The sequence below is a fragment of the Corvus brachyrhynchos genome, unplaced genomic scaffold, assembly GCF_000691975.1.
Source record: "Corvus brachyrhynchos isolate BGI_N302 unplaced genomic scaffold, ASM69197v1 scaffold56, whole genome shotgun sequence".
Taxonomy (NCBI): domain Eukaryota; kingdom Metazoa; phylum Chordata; class Aves; order Passeriformes; family Corvidae; genus Corvus; species Corvus brachyrhynchos.
Window position 1 is genome coordinate 2,608,105 of NW_008238664.1, and position 19,421 is coordinate 2,627,525.

The window sequence follows — 19,421 nt, forward strand, 5'->3', positions numbered from 1 at the left end:
TGTCTCTCAAAATAAGCATTCCTAAAGCTTAACAGCATTCCTTTTGCTCCATCAACACTTCTTCTCCTTTGCCTAAAAAGGCTGGTGTGACTAATTAGTTCCCAACACTCCACTATTGTTAACAATAATATTACCTAGCCTATAGAGTGTTTTTCATCAGTAGATCAAAAAGTGCTTAGGAAATAAGCCAAGTGTCATTACCTCATCAAGTAATAACCACTAAATAATCAGCTCTGCTGCTGCTTTAATCCTTAAAAATGGTGTTTTAAAATCATGAAGAAGCCAAAACATAATCTCCAAATAATACACCTTCTCTAGCAAAGGAGATTATTTATTTCCTGTTCAGTGGAACCCAAGAGAGCTCCATGAACCAAATAGGGAATATATTTGCAAAGATACCACACAGGATTACAAGGGACCTTTTCAGTTATTGAGCTCAGGCCCAGTTGTCCCAGGCTGAAATATCATATAAGCCCTTTCTTAAACAGCTTGAGTTTTGCATTAAAACTAGTGAGAGCTTTTTGCTCTCATTAATACCACAGACTGTGTCAGAAGTACACTGATCTGATGAACAGATATTTGCTTCCCATTTGCATTCCTACATGCGTTGTTGATCTGATAAAACACATTTGTCTTGGTATTAACAATATCTGCTCATGTGAAAAGCTCTTCCCCGTCTTGTGTATTTAGAAAGCTCTGAATTTGATAAAGGAAAGGAAAGAAACAATTAAGCCTCCCATTCTAATAACTAGCAAGGTTTAACAAGTTTTGCCTGTGGCTACTGACACATATGTGCCACCCACTATCCCCCCGTATCAAATTCAACTTTGCTAGAAATATTTATTCAATGTCCAAGATTCAGTTCCAGAGCAGTGACAATCACCTAAGAGTCCACTATAATGTATTAAGATTATTCTTTTCCAAGGTGCCTTACATGACACTTACCAAAACTGATTTTAATTTACCACTGTATTGCCCTGTTTTAAAAAAAAATCTATGGTGGAGATTCCACAACTCCTGTTCACAATCTATCAGGACACTTCAAACTCTCTTCTGTTTAGAGCTACTTTTCCTCTTGTCAAACTCTGCCTAAATCTCCCATTGCTACAATTTCAGGCTGTAACTTGTTATGTTCTGATCAAATCCACTTCTGTATGCAATGCAAAGTCTAGTCAGCTTGCAGCATTGAATACAAATGTGCAGTCCTTGTCTTCCTGAGAATTCCAGTATTTATCAACCTTTCTCTCTTTAAACAGCTAGAGAAGAGCATTGACCTTCTACCATATGCTTTAGGACAGTACTAAGAGACAGTTATTTCTCAACAAACATCCTCAGAAATAGTAATTCAAATATCTTGCATTACTGCTTATGTGAAGTTCTGATCTGTTTTACCCTATTTTTGCTCCTTCTTGCTTACTTTTTTTCTCCTGTACCCATAGCTGCCATTGCCATCAATTTGGTAACAACATTCTGCTGTTTTTGTTAGAGAAAAATCATCAATACTATTAAATAGGAACATGTTTTTTCCCATATTCTGAAATCTCAAAAGTCATTATTTCATTCAAAAAGCCATCCTGAAACAGTACTGACTCTCTCAGTTCCATCTCTTTTCTTCTTTTCCTTCTGTTTCAGCATCCAGATATGTACTCTTCCTTTTATATGAATAGAATATAATTAACCAAATCTTAACTGTTATATAGTGTAGTTCTTCAGGTTTTTTGTGATACACTGGAACTGTTCATTAGAGTACACAGGCAGAATACGAACTCTTGATCAAGTTGCAGTCATTGTATTTTCGTTGTTTTAGTCTTCATATTATTTTTAACCACATAACCATCAGTAGTCTTACTGGAGGGTTGATGATGTATAGCTTCTGCTCTTGAGTTAGACTAATAATAGAAAGTGCTAAGAGGTCTAGACAGACTTAAATTAGCCTTAAATAGTCCTTCCACCATCAGCCATCACCAAAAATGCCTCACTTGCTGGATTGCTTTTCTCTTTCTCTTCAATAGATTGCTGATCTAATGTTGTATTTGCTCTTGAGAATGCCTAATAAGCAGGTTATCCATATTCCTTGTAACAGCAAATTCTCTCTTAACAATTATTAATGATTTCCTACAACTTTAAAACACTGATTCAGTTAAATCCACAAACACTTGATAACTACCAAATATTAATCATCAATTTGCAAGTTTGACCGGTAGCTTTTATGTTCAGAATAGGTTTCACACAGAAAAATTCCCTGTAATTTCAAAAGATGCAAACCTAATGAATAATTTGGAATGTGCACATTTTCATGGTGCTGAATCTTTTCACACATACATGATACTCAAATACAAGGTTAGTGTGCAGCACAGCAAGGCTGCTTTTAGTGATACTGCAAATGGTGCTTTCATAACAGAACTCAGTGTCTTCCTGACTCCTCAAGATAATACCTTCTTTTTTCCATATGAATCTACTTTTTTACTACATCCCACTACTTGCAATGCATGCTTATCTTTTCCTTTGTCTTCTCTTCCTGCCTGGATTATTATAAAAAAGCCAGCTTGCAAGTACTCCATTCAGCTTTCTACCAAGAAATTGTTTATGACAAGTGACAGTAACATCTGAGCACTGTTCTTTCCTCACTCTCATTCATTAGCTCCTCCATTCCTAATTAAACTCTCAGGTTCTGTTTTCACCACACCATTAGAACATCTTTTCTGTGAGATCCACTAAAAACGGGTTCCAGCTCTCAACAATTCTGTTTGTGATTCTCACTCTCGCTGAAAATCTGATTCTTCCAACAAGCACCACATAAAATTACCACAGATGATCTTTCCACTAGTAGAAGTCTTCCATTACTTGTCTGCCTCTAACCAGAGTCTATTTCACCACAGCTCCCATATCAAGCATCTTCCTTTTGTGCAATCAAACAGGAATTAGCAGAAAAAACATCCCCTGTTCAGAAATGGCTCAGATTATGAGCAGTCAACCGATGTGCCAGGACCTTAGTGGACTATTTCTGAACAAGATTCAAATAATATAAGGTCTTTCTACTCTTTGTAATGTACTCATGGATATGTAAACAACTATTTAACTATTAAAAATATAAGTCTATTTAAATATGCAAGGATTTTTCCAAACAATTTGTTTGCAACCTTGCCCTTACTAAAAAAATAAAGGAAATAACCTATCTCATCCTCCTCCGTATATCATAGACTGCAGTATGGTGTGAACATTTCTTTCCACAAAATTACCATTATGTTTTACTTCAGGTTGGCACTATTTGTTGTAGATTTGTTGGTGGAAAGGGTTCTGTCCTTTCTTTAGCAGTAGTAATTGCAATGTGTAATACTATTTTTTTCTAAGCTAATATCTAGACTTACTGGCCTATTGTGGCTTTAGTCCCCAAGGTGAAAAAGTGGCTATTAAAAGCAAAAATACTTCTTTTTAAAAGACCATTTCTAATACAGCTCAGGATGTTTCTGTGACTTGAAAACTTAAGGGGCCTGCTGAAGTTCCAAAGTTCATCCCAAGTGAGCAATGTAGATAGAGGCCTTTTAGGAAGCTAAAATAATGCAGTTATACAAGAGTCTTCCTGGCAAGATAGAATAAATCAATCCCCCCAGTAGAGAGAAGCACCAGGCTGGGGAGCCACATTTTCTAAGAGATTTTAAAAGGTAATGAGAGATTCAGGACTAAAGTTCTCAGGTGCTCAACCTGAGCCTCTTTAAGTTTGAAGGGGCCTATTTTTCCAACAGGAGAAACACTGACTCAAAACCAGGCACCCGGAGCCAGCAATGCAAAGAATGGCAGCATCCACAATTATGAACTTAGAATGTTACTTGAGTGCTTTCACATCATGTGCTGTTCAAATTAATCAACAACCTCACTGTTCAACCATCAAATCCACTAATACATGAGGTTTATCTGACACATACTAACACACTGACACATACTAGAAGACTAACCAGTATTCTTTTGACCTCTGTGTGTTGCTTTGTCTTAGTCTGATCTGTCCTCTGACTAAGAAAACTGTAACCTCCTGCTGCTCCTGATGGAGACCTTCTGCTTTTAAAACCACTTAGAAGCTGATAAAACCCCTGAAACAGGGGGGATATGTAGATTGCACATTAACACCTATCAGTACTTCACTGTCTGATTGTAGTTAACAGGTGACAGTAGTAGCATAATCTCAGAGAAGAATTTTATTACGTTTAGCGCTTCTCTGTAAGTTAAGTTTGTGCCAGTCTAAGAGACATGCCATTTGGAGCAGTTACTGCTATGTCAACTAGTCTAATATCCCACATGAGTGCTTTTATTAGAACAGATGTCATTTTGGAAGCTGTTTTATGAAGTTTTCAATGTGGCTTCTTTCTTGTCATCCCCTGATTCAGTGTGCTCCACATCACCCATATTGCACTGCAAATCTAACCACACTTCTGAGGCACAAATAAATAAATGTGTGTAAACAGGAGCTGAGGACAGGGAGGATATGAAACTTTTCAAGGGGAACAGGTAGTGAGTCACATACCAAAACAACAATTCCCATAGTTTTCAGTATCTTGATTTAACCCATCTTCCTTCTGAATACAATAAAAACCATGAGTCCCTGAAGTAGCTTTGTTCAAGAAATAACCTTCTTCCCTCCATCTCCTCACAGTGGTCTTCAATTAAAGCCTAAAATGATGAAATTCACTGAGACTGACAGAGGAAATAAAAGGAAAATAACCACTGAAATGCATTATCAGAAGCAGATTATTAAATGTCCCGCAGACATCGGTGCGAGTGACAGCCACCAGAGCTCAGTGAAAAAAGAGAAGCAGAAAATTAAACTTCTCACTGGGGCTAATGATGATTAATATCTCTTCTCTGATGAGCTGAAACTGCTTAATCTTTGCTATTAATATCACATCACTGAGGTACAAGTTTGGCAGCTGAAGAGAAAGGGGGCATATGAGAATATTTAAAATTGGGGAGAGGAATAGAAGGACACAAACAACAGAGGTACATTTTGCTCTTAAGTCTCTTAAAAGCAAGAAACTCAGTATGAAGCTGAGAGTCACCATCAGCAACTCTGAAGTCAGGTTACTATGAGGAAGCTCGTGGGCAAACAAAATCATGCAATTTAAAGGAGATAAATAGTAGGTTTCAATCGTTTGGTTAAACGACTGCATTTGCATTCTACAGGAAAGACCACTTAATTCATCACATCTCCATTCAAGTGTACATGAACAAGCAACTAATACCTTCACCCAACTCAAATAAGTTAGATAATTGTTATTTTCAGACTTACTTACCTCTGTGTATATTGGCAAAGCTTTGAAGAAAGTTAGCTGGAGTTCCTTGGAAACCAATAATTATGTGTAGCTGTGCAGATGCATTTTTAAACTTGGTTCCTATAAGAATATTCTATAAAATGTAACCTCTCTGTTGAGATTTTTACCTTCAACCCTTGGGTTTGTAATGCACTGAAGCAAGAGGTGAAATAGCTAAATCCATTATAATTAACACTGCTAGAAAACATTCTGTGTGTATTACATTTCAGACCAAAAGAACACTGTTAAAGTCAGTGTAGATCCCTTGAGACACCCATTATAACAGTTTGATTAGTAGAGAATGAAAAGCAGATTTTACAGCATTTATTCATCCGAAAACATTATTCCTGCTAAAGTTAACAAGCAAAATCATGGAGTTAGGTTAAATTAAATTCAATGACAGGTAGGAAATACACTGATTGTGAAACATTAAAGTGGTGGTACGATTTCAATACGATTCTAGAATGCTGAATGCCTTCATATTGGGAAAGAAATGGATCAGAAATCTTCCATGTTTAATGTTCTAAAGGTAACTTGTAAATACTGTACAGTGATTTTATGTTTTATTTGGAGAACTGAGAATACCATACTGATAAAATTTAAGTTTATAAGCCTTGATCCCATGAATAATTGGCTGCCAAATTAGTATTCAAATACATATTTTTTTCTTAAATTTAATAACTGTTCTTAACCTGCAACTGAAACTGCTTTTTAATTTTTTCTGAAGGGTTATTTTTCACAAGTGAAAAGGTACAGTAACCTGTAGCCCAAAACAAATATTTGGCTAGGAAAAATATTCTGGACTGGGATGGCAACCGATCATCCTGATAACTAGCTTCTACTAGCTATGGGAAGATTAGCAATTATCCTACAAATTTACCTCTTTTTTTAAACAGCTGTAAGTTGTGATAGCTGTAGCACTGTAGCACTCTCATCTACAGTTCTCAAGGTGATGTTCCTTACAGTACACTTTATACACAGCAATATCCCATAATCACGATTGCCTATTTTACATGAAACTGAAACTGTTAAAATGATCCTTTTTCGTTTTTCTTTTTCCATCATCTGCTTCTTGTCTTTCACTTCTTACCTTGAAACCAGAAATATTTGGACAGAGATTAAAGCATGCATTTTTTATCAAGGTGGAATAATTTATTCAGAGATGTGCTAGAATCCTCTACCAGCTTTAAAATCAAGTTCAGAAATCTGGCTAGAACAGCTTTGGTGTATCTAGAACGCATGGGTCAGATGCAGGAATTACCAGCCAGCATTATTCTGTCAACTCTACCGTGTAATACAGCCTGTGCTATGCAAAATGTAAGAGGCATTGATTGTTAGCAGTCACTCTGATGGTAAAAGCCTACAAATCTTCACAAGCCCATAAAACATCAGTAACTGTTCTGTGCACTTTTGAGAAGAATCTACAAATTTGTCTGCCACGTCCATTTTGAAACACAAATTAAACAAAGACTGCTGCAACAACTCTACGAAAGATGTACTGGCATGTAAACAAGGAAAGCTGAATGATAAAATAGGAAAAATTGGAAAGGAAGAAGATGTTGGGAGAAACACAACTACTTTGGGGTATTGTTTTTTCACTCTACTTAATCACATAAGAAACAGATAGCTTTCACAGTTTTTATTCCAGCAATTTCTTCAAGTGCTTTCCAACATATAATTCTATCTTATTAGCTATGGCTTTATTTCAGCTCCAGAAATAATCCTCTATATATTACACAAATGGTATGCAACATTCTTTGATATTAAACTACACCATGACAACCCCAATCCTGTGTCTAGAGAGCCAAATTAAGATCCTATTGTAGCACCAACAGCCATAACTGCACTGGGCTTAATCTGCTTAGGAGGAACAATAATCACTTTGAAGATGTAGGGGCCCAGGCTTCAGTGACTGTAAAAGGGTGCATAAGCTGCCCTGGCTTCCTCTGCTTTGGTGCATCTCTACCCCTGACAGTACCTGTGCTTGCTCAACAACAGCCAACACAAGCAGGGCTGACTGTGCTACAGTCACATTGTCAGCTTAATTTGTAGAGACACATCTTTGGTTTTTAATTCAGGACCTTAGTGTGTTACTAACTCCAAGCTTGTAAGCTACTCCAGGTCTCTAAAAGCTTACATTTGTGATGGTGATTTCACTGGGTGTTTACAAAAGTTCAGGAAGCAGTATGCAGAGAGCACACCACACACCTCTTCTTTAGAATAGGTATAGACATTATTACAAGTTCACTGGGAAGAGTATCTCATTGTGAAACACTTTATTTATACAGTAAAATATTTTAAGTAGGCCTATAATTATTTTTTAAAAGTAAACATACCAAACAGAAGCACAATCTCCTTTGGATTGTGAATTTAATTTAGGGAAGTGTGACGACTTTATGATTTTTTTTGGTAATTTTGACTTCACTACTTTGAGCTCTCCCCCCCTAATTCCTCATCTCTGCAAACTCTGACATTTAGCAATTTCAAAGGTAAACAGAGTTACAAAATTTAAAAAAAAGAAAAAAGAGGTTTAAAACCTTGACGTTTATATCCTGGACTTTGACCATTTTGCAGCATTATAGAGAAGGGCAGTCATACCACAGGTTAGAAAAAATTAATGTTGCAGGATAGCTCAAATAGCTGGAACAGGGCTAAACTGGAAGAGAATCTCAGGCTAAAAACATATCAGTCTCCAGGTCATCAGCTTTCCCTCTTTTTGTTGGTATCTACAAAGCTGAGTGAACCAGGATGACTGCTGTCAGACTATGTTTTTGAAGTTAGTTGTGCATTTCACTCAATAGTCCAAGGATATCTAGATACATTAAAAAAAAAAATCTCTTTCAAGTCTAGAAACAAGAATTGCAAAGCAACACAAGAGAGGTAAAACTTCAAGGGAAGGAAATAATTACTCAGTGGAACAATTCAATGGCTGTCAAGTCTGAAAAATGTTTGAAAATTGTATGGAGGGAATAAAAGAGATGTGTTGAAGATACTGGTATGGTTAAGCTAAGCATACCTAAAACACATCCACCCAATAACAGCTTCCCACTCAATTGCTTTTCCTAAACCATTCCAGAGCATAATCAGCAGAACATAAGAATGACCATACATGATGTGTGAAATAATTATTTGAATTTTTTTTATTTTCAGCTTCACTCCTCCTCCTTCTGGTATTCTACACATTTAAATAAATACTCAAAATGTAAGTTTCAAAAGTACTGGAAGGCACTAAAGATGCAATTTGCTGTCTAACCAGACAGATTTTGATTTCAAACTTTTTCCTGATCTGAAAAACACTCCACAAATCTTAAATATAAAAACTTCACAAAAATCAAACAGCCCAAATTAATTGTTCTGAGAATTAAAAACTAAATATTTTATTTCAATCTTTTAAAGCATCTCTATTTCAGATACTTCTTCATCTTATGCATACACATGTGTTGACCGGCTTGCCTGTTTGCCCCCAAAGCTCATTGATTAATTTCAAATTACTTTGTTAGAGGGAAAGAAGTCAGAGGTAATGAAGCTTCTACTATTGCCAGGGACAGAGAGAGAGATGAGAGATGCCAAACACACTACCACTGAGAAATACACTGCAGCATGATCTCAAGATTTATTTAGGTACCAGGAGATCCATATGGGAGCTAGATTTTTTACAAATGCCCTGATTGTAGGAAAAGCAACTTCAACATCAATCAGCTGCATGACATCAATCACAGCAGGTCAGGCTACATTAGTTCCAGCACACAAAGGAGTTCCGGTGTACTTATAACTGCACATTTTGTTTCAGAAAGCCAAGCACTACTTCTTGGGGTTTGTTTATTCAGGATTTTTTAACAAAACATTTAAGCTCACCTTGTTTTTCTGTTCTTCTATTAAAAAACATGCTTTAACTATGAAGTTAGTAAGTACCTATCTCTGAAACAGAGGAGGAATAACCAGGAAATAACAGTCCTAGTGTTAAGTCTCCCAAGCAGCCCTAACAGAATTTGGGCATCCAGATATCCCTTCTTGGAAGAAATTTGCTCACTTTTGTGTAATGCAACTTTTATAGATGGCATTCTTCCCAAAAGTTTGTTCAAAGAAGGAGGAAGACAAAGATGAAACACAACCCTTGAGAAATCCCACCGATTATATTCAGTTAGCTGCTGTTCCAAAGAAGCTGGCCCCTCACTCCCGTCAAAGAATTCCTTTTCATTCTGAACTTTCTGTTTCTGCCAGAAATGACAAATTAAGAGCTGTCTAGAAAAAGAAAGCCAAGAGAAAACTGGTGTTTAGAAGTGAAGAACTATTCCATCCAATCAAGAGGTTGTACAGAGAAGAAAGAAGGTAAGCCTACAGCTTACTTTACTTTTCTGAAAGCTTGTACTTAAAAATATGAGCATCAAAAGCAAACGTGTGCCCTCTGTACTGGAATTCCAAATAGCAATGCAGACTTGCTTTCATTTGGCACAGCACACTGGCAAAAGAAGTGGCCACTGCAAGATTCATGGCTTCTCCTGAGATAACAGGGTATTGGTTTAAGGATGTGAACTCCTGGCAAGCTAAAGAAAAAACAGCACTGACTTCAGCATTTAGGGGCTCAGCTGGAGTGGATCTTACTAGCTAGGGACAAAATTGTATTACAGAATTTTAAGTTTAATTGAAAAAGTCGTTGAGAATAAAAAAGATCCATGCTGCCCCAACTCCACAATTTGACCTCCAAAAGCTTCTCACGACCATGGTGGATTTTGGCTGACACTCTTGGCATAAGGCCGTTCTTGTTTTGGTACAGAAACTACTTCAAATTTCCTGTCACTGCTCACAAGCAGACTGTTTATAAAATGGGGAACAAAACTCTTTACTTTTCCATATCCACCTATTAATTTTATTTTCTTAGATGATGGATATGTAAGACTTCTCAAGTCTGTAAAACAAAATAAACACGGGATCACTGGCTTCTAAGCTAAAGATGATGAGCAGAGAACGAGATTCAGCTTTCACAGCATGGAACTTCTGGTCCTTTATCAGTGTTCTGTATTACCAAATCACCAGGGTTTCACAGAAGGACAAGTTTTCCAGGATAATGCAACAAAACTTCACATAAGCCTAAGGTCTTTGCTATCATAATTCATTTTACTCCCAAACATATTTAAGAAGGTATAGTGATTGAAGTAGAGATAGAGGTGCTTAAGAGACAATGCTCATCACCTGAAATAAATGTAATGAGAGGAGTTAGCCACCATCATTTACTCCAGAATGGAAATGAAGGGGTGGCTTTTTAACTAAAGATAGCTAATATCCACTAAACACACCTCCTATAAACCTGTTCAGGCACCCATCACAGTAGCACCCTCACTATATGCAGAGGCACCCTTTAATGATTTCTCTTCTCAGAACTTTATTAAAAAGACAGGATCAATACAAAGGTTGAAGCTTCTATTTTAAATGGACACTGGATTAAGTTTCCTTGTTTAATCCTGCTGAGACACATATGAGATAAAATTCAGGCCAACTGAAGTAAATGAATTTTAAAAAGCAATTCTAGTTTTTGTGTCTTTTTGATTACATTGTCTGTGAAGGAATTATTTTCTGATGTTTGTTCATCAGTTGCAAGTGTCTGATAGACATTTTAGTAATTAATTATTTGTTTGCCTCTTCCTATGTGCAACTTACTGCAAGCATTAAAAATTCAGGCAGTTTTCATCAAGCACATAGACCATGTGATAAACTTTTGGCACTTAAGACCAAGAAACCCCAGAATCAGTTTTTTGATTCAAGTATTCACAAATATGATTTCAGAATCTACTTCCCATGAATATTAAAACTGGATATTCATTGTTTCCATAGACAGTCTTCCCAATTAACATATTCACTAGAATATTTATGGAAACATACACAAAAAGAGTGTGAACAGCATCAAAGTGAATCCATTTAAATACTAAGATGAATATTTGCAGCCTTCCTTCAATTTATTTTATTGTATTTTATGAGGTGTTTGCCCAACTCTGGCTTCAATCATGTCTCTACAGATGACTTTGACTGAAATGAATTGTCTGGGAATGATAGTTGCCCAACACTGGAGTGAAAAGAGGACAATCAAGGAAAGCAAGTCCCAAGAAAGAAGGCAGGCTCTGTTTTTTAAAATGCTACCCAAGCAGTTAAAAGAAACCAGAGTCAACTGCTCTCTCACAGACTCCCTACAGGATCTCACAGAACTTTTCAATTTTTCATCTTAAGGTTACATTATTGACTCTTTTTTTCCTGGGAAATATGTTCTACACGGGAGCCCTACACACATACTTTAGGCTTTCAACCTCAAGTGGATCCACCACACAGGGACTGGTAACTCGAGTGTATTTTCATCCTGTCAAAAGAGAGGTGACCGTAAATCTGCTGAGGACACACAGACACTTTTTCTTTCTTTCTTTCTTTTTTTTTTTCTTTTTTTTTTTCTTTTTTTTTTTCTTTTTTTTTTTCTTTTTTTTTTTCTTGGAGGAATCAGTAATCTAGAAAGCATGGTCAAATTACAGTTCCAAATCTCCATTTTACATGACCTTCATGGTAAGGGGGATAGAAAACTGCTGCATATAGCTTGGAAAATTAAGCTATTTATGGAGCTACCGCTAGTGAGTCAAATTGCTATTTTTTTTCTAATGAAAATTTATCATGTATTATTTGATTATTTCCTCTTCCCTGTTTTAAATGCACTCCACCTTTCCTACTCTATTACTTTGTCTTTTGAATATAGTCTAAGAATGTTGGAACAATTAGCTTCTTCATTCAAAGTCACTGATAACTGAAATTATGCTGTCCTTGTCCATTATTAAAACCAACAGTAACCAGGTATGTTCAAAGCCTATACAATATTCAATATCATCTTTAATATTCTGCTTCATAACCTTAATAGACATATATACATGATTAATGAGGCTTTTAGTAGCTATTGCTGTCATAGCTTGGGTCACACCACCTCCAACGAATATTCTAAGGGAAGGGTCTTACTGGAAGTGTCTGAGTGACAACCGTGAAGCAGCAGGCTGCTGTGTACTTTCTGACAAGAGAACAAAATCCAAAATAAAACAAAATTCTGTCTTAAGGAACTTGAAACTATTTAAAAAGCAGAACATGGGAACAGACTATAAAACATGGAACATGGGAACAGAATATAAAATATGCAGTAAGGCATATTTTATATTACGGATTCACTAACAAAGCTTTTAAGGGGATTCTAATGTGATCCCACTCCCCTGCTAGGCAAAATGAGTAACTTAAGTGCTTAGATATAAACACACGGATGAGTAATCTAAGAATGTAATTCCTGATTACATCAAGAATATATATATAAGGCAGACACTGCACTGCAGATGTCATACCAGAGACATTTGAGTTTAGAACTCTGAAACATACAAACAAAAAGCCTGCAAAAGAATAAAGAAATCCTTACAAAATTTTTTGCTATGACAAGTCAGCTGGGTCAACCTTTTAACTAAGTGAATAAAAGACCAAGGTGATGTTACTACTGTATGTAGGTATCTTCAAACAGAAACATTCCCAAGCCTGGCAGGCGTTTAATTATCATGGATTCACCAAAGGTAAATCATGCTTGACCAGCCTGACTGCTTTCTGTGATGAAATAACTATGAATACATGACCAGTTGATGTGATCTCCCTTGAACTGAAGCACAGTCTCCCTGTATCCAAGCTGGGATTTTACAGTATATATGGGTGGGCTAAATAGGTGAAAAACTATCCAGATTGTTGGGCTCAAAGGGTGATCGTTACTCATTCATGGTGTTTCTGAAAGTCCATGTATTCTCTATCCTTGGAGGTTTTCAAGACGCTGTTGAATAAATGCCTAAGGAATCTTGCCTGATTCCAAAACCCACACTGATTTGAGCAGGAGTTTAATGAGAGAACTCCTGAGCTCCCTTCCACACTGAATAATTGAGTCTATGAAGATACCAGGTATTGATGGTTTCTTTAATTTGGTGGAGGAAAGTCTAAAAAGAACCATTTACTCAAATCTAAAACCAGATGTACTGAAAAGAAAATTTCTAGCCCTGTGATTAACGAAAGAAACTAATGCCAGAAGGCAGAGAGGACTCTACATTGCTGATGGTTTCAAATCAAGGCACAATGCCATTGTGAGGCAATTTTTACTCAATTATAGAATCATAGGATGATACAATGGTTTACGTTGGAAAAGGCCTTTAAGATCATTGAGTCCATCCATTAGCCCAGCACTGCCACATCCACCACTAAACCACATCCCTAAGTGCCACACCTTCACCTCTTTTAAACATCTCCGGGGATGGTGACCCAACCACTTTCCTGGGCAGCCTGCTCCAATGCTTGTCAACCCTTTCCATGAAGAAATTTTTCCTAATATCCAATCCAAACTTCCTGTGCTGCAACTTGAGGCCATTTCCTCTTTTTCTATTGCTTGTTACTTGGGAGAAGAAAGCCACCTCCACCTCACTACAACCTCCACAGTGAGCTCAAACATGAGTAAATTTTGGGAACCAATGTGGAGAAAAAAAACAAGAAATCATGTAAAATAACAAAATGGCATTAACTTTTTGCCCATAATACCTACAAGTTAAGGAAAATGCTAGCTATTATTCAGTTAAATAAATATCTAACTGACCTTAGTTTTTAACCAACAAAGATTAAATAATGCCCCACCCAAAATTAAGAAAAAAGGAAAATGGATATAGAAAAATAACTGAAAGAATTACTAACTTTATAGAATTTCCAGTCCTTTTCCAGTGCCAGGCTTTGTAATAGGCAATGGGCTTTGTTCCCTGGTTTGCATTTAAGATTAATTCACACTGAGAGCTTTAAGTCACTTCAAATACCACGTAGCAGCAAATTTCAAGATTTGTATTGAGTTCTCTGTAAAAACAAAGGATTCTATCCACAGAGGGATTTAAAACACCATGGCATTATCAATTGTGGACACAATTAAAATAGTCATTACAACAAAGCGGCATAATATTCTTCTAGAAGCAAAAAGGTGAGGCCTGCATTTGCACAGCTTTTAAAAATCAAACAAAATCAGTACTGTTCTGCCTGCCAGATCATTATTTTTAAGTATGCAGCTAGCACCCCTCATATTTTCAATTTAACATGAATCCTGCAAGTGTTTTGCTCTAGAATGAGCTCATGGAGTTACTGCACATTAAGGCAGAATTTTAAGTACTCAAATCAATTTACATAAACAAATATTTGTACATGGCATATAACTAATTCAGAATTGTATGTAACACATACTGAAAATCTTTACATGTTCTTACTTCTAATTTAACGTGGAAACCCATTTTGTTTCGAAACAAAGCACAGATTTGTCAGCCAAAGAGACATGAAAGAAGCTTGACATTTTCAACAATGCCTTTTTAAAATTATCAGACTGTAAACTAGTGACTGAACAGTTTTTACGAGGCTGGAACACCTTTCCTCATGCTAAGGAAATTACAAAGGCTGAATAGCTTTTCTTTTACTCCTGCCAAAATTACACCTATTGGCCAACATAAAATGCTTCACCTCCACAATAAACAAAACAAAGAAACAAAAAAAAGCTACAGAGTAGCAAAAAACAGGAGAGCCAGAATCTATGAACCTCCCCTAACTGAAGCATTACTGCTGAACTTCTGTAAGGCCAGAAAAAAAACTTCATCAGAGAAGCAATTTAAAAGACAAGGTAGTGATTATTCCATGTCTTGTTATAAAAAGTGCTCATTACATAGCTGCAAGTCAATGTACCTATAAACTGGAGGATTTCCACCTAAAGAAAGAAGGAGACAGAAAGATATTCCAACTAAAAGAATTCACTGGCAGTCAGATGGATGTGGATACAAACTAGTTTTATGCAAAGAAACTTTAAATTTATTGTTTTTCTGTGTTCAGCATATCTTAAATGAGATGTTAAAAATCTTACCGGGCAGAGGATAGATCAACTTTTAAAAATTAGAAAACACAGAGAAGAAATTAGTAAACTGGGCAGGCGGGGAGTTGTTGCACTTTTTCAAAGTTCAAAGATTAGTGGAAAACCAAGTAACTGTGGCCAGTAATTAACTCAGCATCCTCAGCAGTGAGAACGTGGTAAGGAAGGCCCTTTGTTGAAATCTTCACCTTGGGAACTATTTCGTATGCAAGCCAAATGAGATTTATTCAAATAAAATCAATGATGACTGATCTGCATTTGTCTGCCCAGCTGCAATTCATTCAACACCCCACCACCCCCCCCAGCCACTATTCCTCTCCTACCTTCAAAACTCCCAGCAAACAGATAAATCCACGTAATGGCTGGGACAAAGAGGACGGTCAGAGAGGCAGCCAGGAATTTCCGTCGCCCTCTGCAGATTCCCAGCATTCTCTCAGGAGTGCAGATTCCCAACCCAATGTTGTTCCTATGTCGGAAGCAAATAGTCCACAGCCTCCCACATATTACTCCCTGAAAAGGAAAGGAAAAAATATTTCAGCAGCTTATCTCTCTACATCAAGTTATACACATACACTATGCCAGTGTTCCTAAAGAGTTAAAAGAACAGGGCGAAAAAAAAGGCTCCTGCAATTTCAAGGCGGTACCCATTTCAAAATTATCCACGACCACTTAATAATAAAACAAGTTTTAGAAGTCAGGTTAAGACAGTAAGTCAATAAACCACATCATATCACCTAAATACACACTAAGCTCCATCTCACCAAGAGATGTCAGCTTTATTTGTGGTTTTGCCCTCATTTTACTCTACAAGAACTCTGGGATCTTTGATGCCCATGTGTGCTTGGGGTCCCATGGCAGATAAGAGAAAGCCACCCACATTCCTTCACCTGCTCCCAAAGAGCAGAAGTCACCCCATTAAATCAGTGATCTGTCATGAACTCAAAAGAGTGAACCAAAAAAGGAAAGGTAAAGTTTGGGAGTAGAGGGATGTCACTGAAATTACCCACTTTGCACAGCAAAAAGCAATGCTGATAAACTGCTATGTAAAAGGGGAGAAGAGAAAGTTCAAAATGGGCAAGGAAACATCCTTATTCACACAGGGGCTATCAGGAGCTTTAGGATGTATGCCATGAGAGAAGTGGATTCTGCTGAGTAACAGTTTCTATTAGGAAAAAAATAATTCTGATCTTAATTTGAAATAATTGTTCTGCACTTCAGAGGGGCTGAGAAAAAAATATATGAGGATTTTTATTCACAGGAAAATGAATATTCCCACACCAGTGCAGGCATACAGGGCATAAAAATTACGTTTCATATTGGTAGCAGGTTTTTTTGAAAGGGAAGGAAAGGCTAGTAGTAGACAAGTTCAAAAAGGAAAGAGAAGTATTAAGTCCATGCAAATCTAGTTCAGGTCTTGTGTGAAAGGGCTTAAGTTTTTCAATTCTAAGAATAGAAGTAGTCTACAAGAATGATAGGGAAAAAAACACAGACTCTAGCAGTACAAGGTGTTTAATAACAGTGACCTTTGACTTATGCTTAAACTAGCACTAGAGCTGAGATAAGCAATGAAAGCATTTCTACAGTGACATGTTAACAATGGGTGCTGTGTGTCCTGAAAGTGTCTTAGCTCTACAACTCCACATATATTGCAGTAAAAATCAATTCTGAAATTAAATTACAGCAAAAATGAGAATGTAGACAAAAGAAATAGGTTCAGACAAAAATCTCTGGTGCTGGAGGTACCTGGCTGCAGTAATCAGGCAAACTTACAGCTGTTCCCTGAGCATTCAATAGAGCCCACTTTACTACACTACAGTTTAAGAGCCATGATAGTACTGTGACCTTGGAACTGATAAAATGGACTATAATTTGTCCAGAGCCAGCACAAAAAGCATTCCATTGTGTCAGCTTTTCAAGGCAATGAATGCCTCACCACAGAGATTTTGCACAAAATATGTGGGCAGACTTAATATTATCAACTGTGGTATTAGAGTCACTCTGTGTTAGACAGAGACACACATTTGGTAGATAAATTGTGGAGAACTCTTATCTTTATTCACTGTATTTGGATAATGATTACATTTCATTTCTTTTCCTTACAGCACATAGCTTGTACAACTTCTCTGAAGAGAGTCCTTTACGTGCCTACTTGAAAAACACTGATAATTTCCCTGGCTTCTGTGTTTATAAGCATGCATATCATAAAGTGCACAGAAACACTTATTTTAAGTAGGAATTATTTTTTTTTCTTGAAATGTACAGCCATGCACCACTGACATCAGTCTGTGCCCAGAAAAATAAACCTCTGAAAATACAAACTCCCAAGCACAGTCACTGGCAGCCACATCTTGCACTGCAACATGCAGTGCCTGGAAACTGCTCCTATCAATGACACCTGTAAAAATTACAGGTAACAAAGTAAGATTTAACACCATGTTTCTGAAATCATGCTGTTACAAATTGCCAGGGCAATAACATACACACTCTGAAGCCCAGAGTTAAAGTGCTGGTAGTGGACTAATTCATCCTGGGGTGGCTATTTAAGAAATAATTTCATTTTTCATATATATTCTTTTAAATATCCATGCAAGTTAAGTTTCTGAACAAGCTGATATGGAGGATGGAATCCAGCTTTTCTGCCCTACGAATGTAAAGTACTCTAACAAATCAAAAAGGTAAAAGGAACAACACTGAACTCCCAGTTCAGCTGTGAAGGAAAGATAGGAATGTGGCAAATTCAGTTTTCTACAAATTGTCATCATTCAGACAAAACAGCCAAATCATTTTGCGCATTCATGTGTATCCTTTATCTAACTAGAAAAACATTTGGGAAAATCCTAAACAGACAAGTCAGCTTGCAATGAATCACCCTAGGAAATGTTGAGGTATTTCTTTTAATAGTGCTTTAAAAGAACCATAAACTACTTTAAATTATGCTTCTACTATCTCTCCACCTCCCCCAAAGTTGTGAATAGCTTCCCTTGGGTCTTAAATATTCATTTTTAGTGTATAAAATCACAGCACCTGCTGAGTACTTTTATCCAAAGTAGACGATGCATCATGTGCAATCCTTACACAAGCAATTATATAAAACGTCCGTGAATGGTAATGAAGATCCTTGGCTTACAGGAAGAGCTTTGGACTCAATCATGTATTCACTATTGGCTTTACTCAGAAACAATGTTACCTAATATACCACTGTCAAATAAATTGAAAGAAGACATTGTAGTTCTTTTGACTTGGTTTTCCTTTCAACAGGTGCCAGACTGACATCCACCATGAAGGGAAGTGATAACGCTGGCTGGACCAAGGACTGAGCACAAAACACAGCAGCACGTTTCTGCCGTATGAGCTTGCAATCGCCTTTCAGAATTCTCCCACCGTTCCGTTTCATGGTACAAGCTAGAAGTGAAGCTACTTCAGATGTGACACTGCTAGGTACATTTATCTCTTCAGTAAAATGGTTCACTTCATTTCCACAAAGCCATGCAGTGCTCCTCCTGACAGTTAGCACGGCTGTTGAGACTGAAAACTAAACACCTGTACTCAGAAATACACAGCATGAAATATATCAGAAACAAAAAGGATGAAAGAGTAACCGGCCATTTTAACCACAGCATCCAGGTGTGATACTCCAATCAAAAAATAGCCAGTGGCTCCTCCTTACCTGTTGCCCAATGTTAGTATTTTCAGATACATCTAACTGAGCCACAAAAAGCACCCGCAACTTTATCCATCTTTACTGGGTTTACCTCAAAGCAAGGGAGACCAAGGTTAGACCCAGAGTGAAAGGGAACATTTGTGTTTACAGTTTCAAACGTGGTCTCAGCTTCACCCCTCCAGACACAATCAGATATTCTGCCTGTGCCACAGATACGCAAGAGTGCATGCATTGCAGGATATTGTTCTACCGTGCTCTTCAACTGTGCTCTAAAAGCATCACATATAATTGTGTTTTAGAGATCTGATTCAGTAAGTAATACCCACAAAAGCTAGTTGTATGTATATCATGTATGTGATGTTCTGCTGTAAGTATGTCAGATGCTCTACACTTCTACAACACACCAGTTCAGGATTTATAAAACCTGCTGCACAGGAACAGCTCCACAGACTGTGCTGCGACCTCAGGCAGCTCACCCCTGACTGCTGCTAACAGTGCTCCAAAAGGCTACCAGCTTAGACAATGCCAGTGTGCG

General features: G+C 37.2%; 1 protein-coding gene across 1 annotated transcript in view; it reads right to left on the reverse strand.

Moving 5' to 3' along the window:
• Window positions 1-19,421, reverse strand: part of LARGE1 (LARGE xylosyl- and glucuronyltransferase 1) — a 277,612-nt gene that overhangs the window by 183,644 nt on the left and 74,547 nt on the right. Inside the window, exon 2 of the mRNA XM_008636395.2 lies at window positions 15,549-15,735. Within this exon, the coding sequence (XP_008634617.1) occupies window positions 15,549-15,654 (106 nt within the window). The 5' untranslated portion in view covers window positions 15,655-15,735. The remainder of the gene's footprint in view (window positions 1-15,548; window positions 15,736-19,421) is intronic.